At 35.1% G+C, this 8,717-nt stretch overlaps 1 protein-coding gene across 1 annotated transcript; it reads right to left on the minus strand.

Annotated features, from left to right (window-relative positions):
- Positions 1 to 7,298: 7,298 nt before the first annotated feature.
- LOC107492758 (uncharacterized) lies at positions 7,299 to 8,114 on the minus strand. Its single transcript, XM_016113815.1, has one exon. The coding sequence runs from the start codon at positions 8,112 to 8,114 to the stop codon at positions 7,299 to 7,301; it is 816 nt and encodes a 271-aa protein (XP_015969301.1).
- Positions 8,115 to 8,717: the final 603 nt, after the last annotated feature.

Below are 8,717 nucleotides of genomic sequence, written 5' to 3' on the forward strand. Positions count from 1 at the left end.
AAGTGAAACATATAGGTGTATCATTTGAAATCTGGTTAATAATTAGCTAATTAATTAATTAGCATTTTGGCATTTAAACAACTTTCTGATGTGAAAGAATTAATGAGAATATTAAAACTCTTCGAATAAATCTCTTTTAAAATTTAAACTTTTTCATTCCTTTCCTTTCTCTTATCAATCAAAGTTGTTAACACCTTAACACCCTCTTAAAGCAATGGGAATAGCTCACGGCATGTATGATCTCGAGAACCCTTGACTCCCTCATGGCATCAGTGGCATGAGGTGCAAGAGCCTACAAACTTCAAATTTAAACTTAATCAACGACGGAAAAAGTCCTAAAGAAATGATGGAGGAATGCATGACCAATTGACCACGACCTTTTAAAGTACATGTTCATGTTGATATCTATGGTTAAAAATATGCAGAAGCTAGCAAGATTACTGAAGGATATGATCATCACACACAAAACACACAAGTATAACTCCACATTATCAATCAACCTCGGGACCGGCTACTTCTGCAAAAAAATCACAGAAATTGCAAAAAATCATAAAGTTAAATGGAAACCATAGGGGACGAAGAAGAACAACGCTCACTGAACGACAAAGAAGAAGAACGACGAAGCGCGACGCCCCTGCAGTCCTGCTACAACATCTATGACACGTGAAGACAGCGACAACGGAGACGGGGTTTTGGGAGAGTGCGACGGTGAAGGGGTTTTGGGAGGCGGCGGCCGGCAGTGAGATTTGGAAGAAGAGAGGTGGACTTCTGGAGAGTAGAGAGGTTAGGGTTTCATCACTTTCATGTGATTGAAGAAAAGAACGAAGAATAGAGGAGTCAAGGGTTTCTGGCCCAGAAATGAGGCGGTCAACGGAAGACAGCGATGCTGTCAATGGAAGCTGCGACGTTGACGGGAGGACGACGGGTAAGTACAGGCGTTGGAGAAGAAGAAGCTCTGACGCTCTGGTATCTGGTCTCACCGTCTCACTCACTCACACAGTGGACTTGTTTGGTTGAATTTTAAAAAAAAAATCTTTTTTTTTTTAATTTTTTTAAAAGATCTTATAGATAAGTAAAAATAATTTTATCTTTGCATATCTCATATAAAAAAGTCTTTTTATTTATCAATTATATTTGGGTATAACAACATAAAAATACTTTTTTGTTTATTTATTACATGAAAAACATCTTTTTTTAAGAAAAAAGATCTTTTAAAAAAAGATGTAAATTACAACTTCTCAAAATTTTTTTTTTATTTTACTGGTGTTTTTACTTTTACTACTAGAAATTTGTCAAACACGTTAAAAAATAAAAAAGATTTTTTCATTGAAAAAAATCTTTTTTAACAAAATAATGGCTCCAAACATGCACAATGAAAAAGAAGAAGCTCTTCTATATTATATATTTTATATTATTATTATTATATATCGGGTCGGGTCGCCCCGTCCCGCTAACACACCCCGTCTTGATGTCAATTCGTCCCGCCCGATAGGAGACGGGGTAGATACCTACAAATTCCAGTACTCCTACCTTTCCATTTCTGAGTTACAGAAACTATCATGTGTATATGAATGACATTTTAGTCTTTTGTTATGACGGAGATTATATGGATTCTTACGAGACGAGGATTTCTATTCTCGTCCTGGTCTCTTTTGTTTTACAGGTCTCTGTTCTTTTTGTTCTATGGGTCTCCGTCCCTGTCCTCTGCAAAAGATTTTGCTCTCCAAATTCGTTTCCAATGAAAAAATTGTCTTGTCTACTAAGGACTAAGTTTTTTTTTTCATTTTTCGAGTCAAGAGATTAGTGAGAAATTGGACTTAGACTTAGGTTTAGAGTATTTTTTTTCTAAAGACCTAATTATATTTTTAAAATTTTAGGAATTTAAATGTTCGTGAAACAAAAAATTAGGAATATATTTATCTTTTTTTTTTAAATTTAAGTATGATTCGATTCAAATTATGTAAATCGATCAGATCGAATCGGGTCTGATAAGTATAATATGGACAATTAAGTTTATTATTGTTGCCATAATAAATCAATTTTGTTCTAATTTATTACAAAATAAATTATTAACCAGTTTAATAAAAACGTCAAATAATAACGTGACACATATAAACATCTTTAAAATAATATATTTTTAGTGTTTTTATCAAAATAACCTCTTAAATGATTTAGAGTTTGTGGTTTACATATAATTTCTTAAAAGAGATAATGACTAAATCAGTACTCGAAAGATTCAAACACGAGTTAAATCTCAATTTGGCCCCTGAAATTTGGCCTGATGTTCAGAATGACCCCCACAATTTCGTTGGCCCTAATTAGAACCTTCAAATTTACAATTGTGGCTCCAATTTGCCCCTGCGATCATCTTCATCACCAGAATACTGATCTAGCACAATTGCATGACATAGTGGACACTACTTAAACGACGGCGCATTGGTTTCGTGTGCAAACCCTTTAGAAACCACGTAGTGTAAGGGTTTTCTTTGACAACTTATGATCGTCATAGTGGAAAGAAAGAGAGTTTTAACCCACAAAAAACTGAAACGACGTAGTTTCCAAAGGATTTGGGCATGAAACCAATGCGCTGTCGTTTAAGTAGTGTCCACCGTGTCATGCAATTACTCAAATCAGCATTCTGATTATGGAGATGATCGCAGGGGCAAGTTTGAGCCACAACTGCAAATTTGGGAGTTCTAATTGAGGCCAATGAAATTGTGGAGGTCATTCTGAGTATCGAGCTAAATTTCAGGGGGCAAATTGAAATTTAACTCTTCAAACGCTAACATTTTGGTACTTCACTATTATTATTGACAAAATGGTCCTTAAAATATTTTAAAATTTGACAAGCGTACCCACGAGTTCACCGGAGCACATTTCCGGCAAGCACAGTGCTGACATGGCCACTGCATTTTCATGACATGGTAAATACCCTTCACCCTACTTCTTCCTTTCTTCCTTTCCAACGCACTTCTCCTTCTCCTTTCTTCTCCCCTTCCTGAATGCACTCTTCCCCCTCCCCAACCCTAATCCTTCCCTCCCCCTCCCTAATCCTAATCCCCCATCTCCAATGCACTTCCCCCCTCTTCAATCCAAAATCCCCTTTTCTGAACCCTAATCCCCTTCCCTTATCCCTTTGAATTCTAATCCCTTTCCCAACACAGTGTCTCACACTCTCAACTCTCTATCCCCTTCGCCTTCACTGCTATCGCCTTCACTACTTGTATGTGCTTGCTGCTAGCCCCCGTCCCCTTTTCCATTCTTCAGTGTATCGAAGACGAGGTCTCACTTCTGGCACTGCTTTCTCTCTCGCAAGTAGCTCCCTCTCGTGGTTCCCGTCACTCTTTACACTGCCTCCTCCTTTGCCATTCGAAACCGCTTCATTCGCCGTCCTGCTTCAGATTCTCTTCTCTCCTTCTCGCGAATTTGCTGGTTTTGTTCTTTTTAAAAAATTGTTAAAATCATCTTGCATTCACCATTCTCTCTTCTTCCTTGTGCTAAATCGTGTGATTTTCTCCTTGATTGAATTGTTAACATCATTGAGAATTGCATGAGGAAAAAGTGTTTGATTTTGGAATATGAAATGCCAAATCACAAAATTATTCAATATATATGGTTTTAATCTGAAATGCTAAATGGAATCTGCAAATCATTTTGAAAGGTTAGCGAAAATTGATGAATTTATTAAAAGGGGTTTGGGAAAGGGATTAGAATTCAAAGAGGCAAGGGAAGGGGATTAGGGTTCAGAAAGGGGGATTTTGGACTGAGGAAGGGGGAAGTGCGTTGGAGATGGGGAATTAAGGTTAGAGAGGGGGAGGGAAGGATTAGGGTTGGGGAGGGGGGAGAATGCATTCAGGAAGGGGAAGGGGAGAGTGCGTTGGGGAGGGGGAAGGAGAAGGAGAAGAATTAGGGTGGGGAAGGGTATTTGCCATGTCATGAAAATGCAGTGGCCATGTCAGCACTGTGCTTGCCGAAAATATGCTCCGGTGAACTCGTGGGTACGCTTGTCAAATTTTAAAATCTTTTAAGAACCATTTTATCAATAACAATAATAAGGTACCAAAATATCAGCGTTTGAATCTTTCGGATACTGATTTGGTCATTACCTCTTTCTTAAAACTCTAAAACTTTAAAAGTTGTACGGTTTTTGTAAATTAGAAAACATGACTCGAATGTAACTATTTTTTAATTTTTATTTATTGTATTTGTGTAATATTAAATTTTAAATTATTTAGTTTTGTAAGTTATCCTAATTTATATTAGTCTCTATAAAAAATAAAAAAATTATTAGTATTTCAAATTAATTTACAATACAAAATCTTCGTACTACTATTTTTAACTTACCAATAATATAATAGAGGCAATATACTCTTAATATTTGATATTCCTTCTAAATATTAATTAAGTAAAAAATAATTCATTAATTAAAAAAATCAAGAAATTAAAAATATTTAATGATATGTGCTCCAAATATTCGTGATATAAAGGGTTCAAATAGTATTTAAAAAATTTTATTAGTTTATATTTTTAGAATGTTCAATTTAATTTGATGTATTTTAATTTTGTTTATTTAGTTAATAGATTGGACTTTATATGTTGTAAGTTTAGGGTTTTCTTTGTTTTAACCTGATTAGACCTTATAAATATCTCATAAACTATTGTAGTCGCATGATTAGAGGAGTGAAACCCCTTTTTTGGTTTCATGATGAAGCCATGGTGTGTCCAAATGAGGTTGAGTGAGTTCATCTTTTGTTGTATCGGAAAGTTAGATAGAAGTTTGAGGAGTCCTTTCAATTCAATTCCCAAACTTACAAACTATGACATGAATAAGTTAGGTTAAGGAGTCCCTTTCTTGTTGCATCAAGAAATTTGAAAAGAAAGTATAGTAATTTTCTTTATATTCAATGTCAATCTATCTCTTTTATTTTCTATTTCAATTTTAATGTATTTTTCTTATTCAATTTCAATTCATGTTATTCTGTTTTATTTTAATTTTTTATCATTTAAATTCTATTTTATTTTAATATTTTTTAAATATTGCATGAAAAACATTTGTAAATTTAAGTGGGACTGTGGAGAGTTATGAAGCACGGACACTTTATTGAGTTATCATGTCTACGTGTCGGACACATTTTGAATACGACACTCATTGACATTTGTCTGACACGTATGTCTGCTGTATCCAACCATGTCTTGATAAAAAATAAAAAATCTTTTTCGAACACGCTTGGACTTATCTAAATACAATCACATGTCAACATGTCAAGCTTATTCTTAACACGTATNAATAGTTAAAAAATTAGTTTTTTATTTTAATATTAATAAAGATATTAAAATATCATTGTAATTTATCTAAAAAATACTTTATGCTTTCTATATATGACGTATTCTTGTGTTTTATAAGATTTTAAAATTTGTGTATTCTGTATCATGTCGTATCCTGCATTTATATTAGTATCCGTATATCTAGGTGGAGATACAAGAATTTAGGGCTTTTTTATATAAATAAATAAAGAAAATACATTTATTCCCTAAATATACATGGATCAAAAGTGTTCTGAAAATACGCATGGCCATTTCAAGCTACGCGCCCTGCGAAATGGGTTTTGCCTCCAACTCAAGGATGACACCCATGAAATGGTCCGCATGGGTTGACCAACCACCCCAATGACGACAGACGCAAAATGGATATCCTTATGACAAGCGCCTGCGAAATGGTGCAGCTCAGGCTCGGCAACAACGAAATGGACCAATATAGAGGCGGCACACACGAACTGGGTCATACACTCAGGATGGACACGTTAATGCATTATATTCAACACCATCTATCTACATTGATAACCTTATAATTCAAATAACATAATAAACAGTCGTTTCCTCTACTTTAACCTGCAAATAGGAGGAAGGCAGTTCATCACCGCTACCATTCTGTCACTTTCCATCCTTTCTTTTTCTCCTAAGATTTCTATACATTATTGAAAGAGATTAGTTTTAATTCAAGATATATAATTTTAGATATATTGATAAACCAAATGCGTATTGGACTGACTATTTTACAAGTAGGATAGCTTTAAAGGATTATGTGAGAGTGATGAGTGGTTACTATCAAGTAAAATCTTATGCTCGTGTTTTTACCTGTAAGTTAATTTGTTGTCATCCTTGTGAGCTCTCTCATACTTCCTTCTTAAAACATCTATTACTTTCTTGTTGACATTTAGGCAGCAAGACAATTAAAATTTTTCAAAGGAAGGAATGCATCTGGACCAAATACTAATTCACTAGCAGAAATTTTAGTAATTGCTCAGCATCATGATGCAGTGAGTGACACAAAAAGACAAATTCAGAACTCATTTCGCATGAAATACACCTTAGTTGCTCCATTTCGTATTTAGTACTCATAAATTGGATTCCATTTCGTGGGTACCAATAATATCTTGGCTCCATTGATCTAATTTGTGCTCGGTGGGAGGTTGAGAAATGACTATGCGTATTTTTAGAACACTTTTAATTTCTGCGAGAATAAACGTATTTTTTTTATTTATTTATATAAAAAAGCCAGAATTTAGAGTCTCCATTTAAAAAAATTTGTTGAGCCATTTCTACTTTTAAGAGAATAGACTTTGTGATTGAGTCTTAGTTTCTTTCTTTGATGAGATGCTATGCGGATGCTACTCTAAAGAAATAAACCTAATCACGAATAAATCTGAAATGTCGGCTATAAAATAAATTTAATTTATTTTTAATATATATTTTATATTTTAATATATATCTTTTATATAAATAATTAATTTAATAATTATTTTTTTTACGTGTATCTAATATAATTGTATAAATATGATATCTGATTAAGTGACTAGAAGATCAAATTGAAACAGAAGTACCTTGGAATTGAACTTAATTAATTAGCTGTAACATTTAATACTCTCACTTTCATCCTCTAGGCACTATAGAAGAACTCGTTTGGCCTGGGTATAAAAAGCATAACTATTAATTAAATTAGTTTCATAAACAACTTAACTATTAACTATTGAATTTTCGTATAGAAATTAAATTTCATTTTTGTATGCATTTTTTTTTTGAATCAAAATAAGCTCAACACACTAATGTGAAGTAACGAAAGAAACAACAAGTACTTCATAAAAACATAAAATTCCTATAACTTTCGGCAACGCCATCAACCACCAAAAGAGTCACTCTCAGTCCATTCGTTGTAGCTCATCATCATCTTTCTTATTACGAACTCCACACCTGTTTCCTGATTCTGCAAAAATCTTAGCATTGCGTTCCACCCAAATGTTTCAAATAACTGTAAAGAACCCCGACAACCATTTCTTCTGCTCTTGTTTTCGCTTATGCCTACCGGTCCACCTCTCAAACAGTTCCCTTATGGTTCCAGGAATAGCCCACACCTCCCCAAAAGACCTCAACCAACTGCACCACACTTGCCATGTTAACTCACAGAGGAGAAACAAATGCTCTACCGACTCTATCTCCTTCTTACATAGTACACAGAGAGTATCACTGAGCCTAATAACGCCTAGTCTACTCAACCTCTCCCTAGTATTCACTCTACCAATGAGCACAAACCACCCAAAAAGCTCAATTCTCAGCGGTACCATCCCTTGCCAAACTGAACTTGTGTAACTGTAGCTCATTATCTCATCCGACAGAGTCTCCGATTGTAAGACCTGCACAACAGACTTGGTAGAAAATACCCCTTTACTATCAAACTTCCAAACCATATTGTCATCTTTACCATCTGACAGCTTCACCGGCCTTAGCCGCTCATGAAGTTGATGGACAAGTTCAAGCTCCCATTGGAACAACTCTCTCCGCCACTGGAAGTTCCATATCCACTCAAGCTCATCCCAAAATTCACAATCCCATATCATCGATCCCTGCTGATTTGAAACAGAGAATAATCTTGGAAAAGCAACCTTCAATGAGCCACCTTGCAGCCAGTTATCTTCCCAAAACAGGGTACACCTCTCATTCCCTACCTCTATTGCCAGGCCAGTAAGCATTTTGTCTTTTATCCTCTGCTCTTTTATATTTAGATGACATATGTCTTTCCAGGGCCCTCCTTTAACTGGTAGCTGCTGATTTACTAGCATTACATCAGGATTCAGGTTGTTGCATGAGCATACAATCTTCTTCTATAAGGAACACTCCTCTTTAGAAAATTGCCACCACCACTTAAATAAGAGCGATGTGTTCCGAAGCACCGCATCTCCAACCCCCAGACCCCCAGCCTTTTTTGGTTCCGGAACCAACTCCCACTTAACTAGCGGAATACCATCATTACCATCCCCCTTACACCACATAAACCGCTTTTGCAATGCAATCAGCTTATCCGCAACTGTCTTTGGCATCTTGTATAGACTGAGGTAGTAGATAGGTAGGCTATTCAGTACTGATCTAATAAGAACAAGCTTGCCCGCTTTGGTTAGAACCTTTGCTTTCCAGAGGCTAAGTTTCTCCTCCATCTTGTATGCATAAAATGGATTAATAATCAAATTTATCTATGAAAGATCATCTATTTTTTAAATTAGTTCTCAAATGATTTTTTTAGTCATATTAGTTTTTAAAAGATAAAACGTAAATCAAATTGGTCATTCCGTTAGTTAGATGATGACGTATCACGTTAAGTGCCATGTGATATGATGACATGGAAGATTAATGTCACGTGTCACAATATGATTGGTTGATGTGTCAGG

The sequence above is a fragment of the Arachis duranensis genome, chromosome 6 (assembly GCF_000817695.3).
Source record: "Arachis duranensis cultivar V14167 chromosome 6, aradu.V14167.gnm2.J7QH, whole genome shotgun sequence".
In the NCBI taxonomy this organism is placed as follows: domain Eukaryota; kingdom Viridiplantae; phylum Streptophyta; class Magnoliopsida; order Fabales; family Fabaceae; genus Arachis; species Arachis duranensis.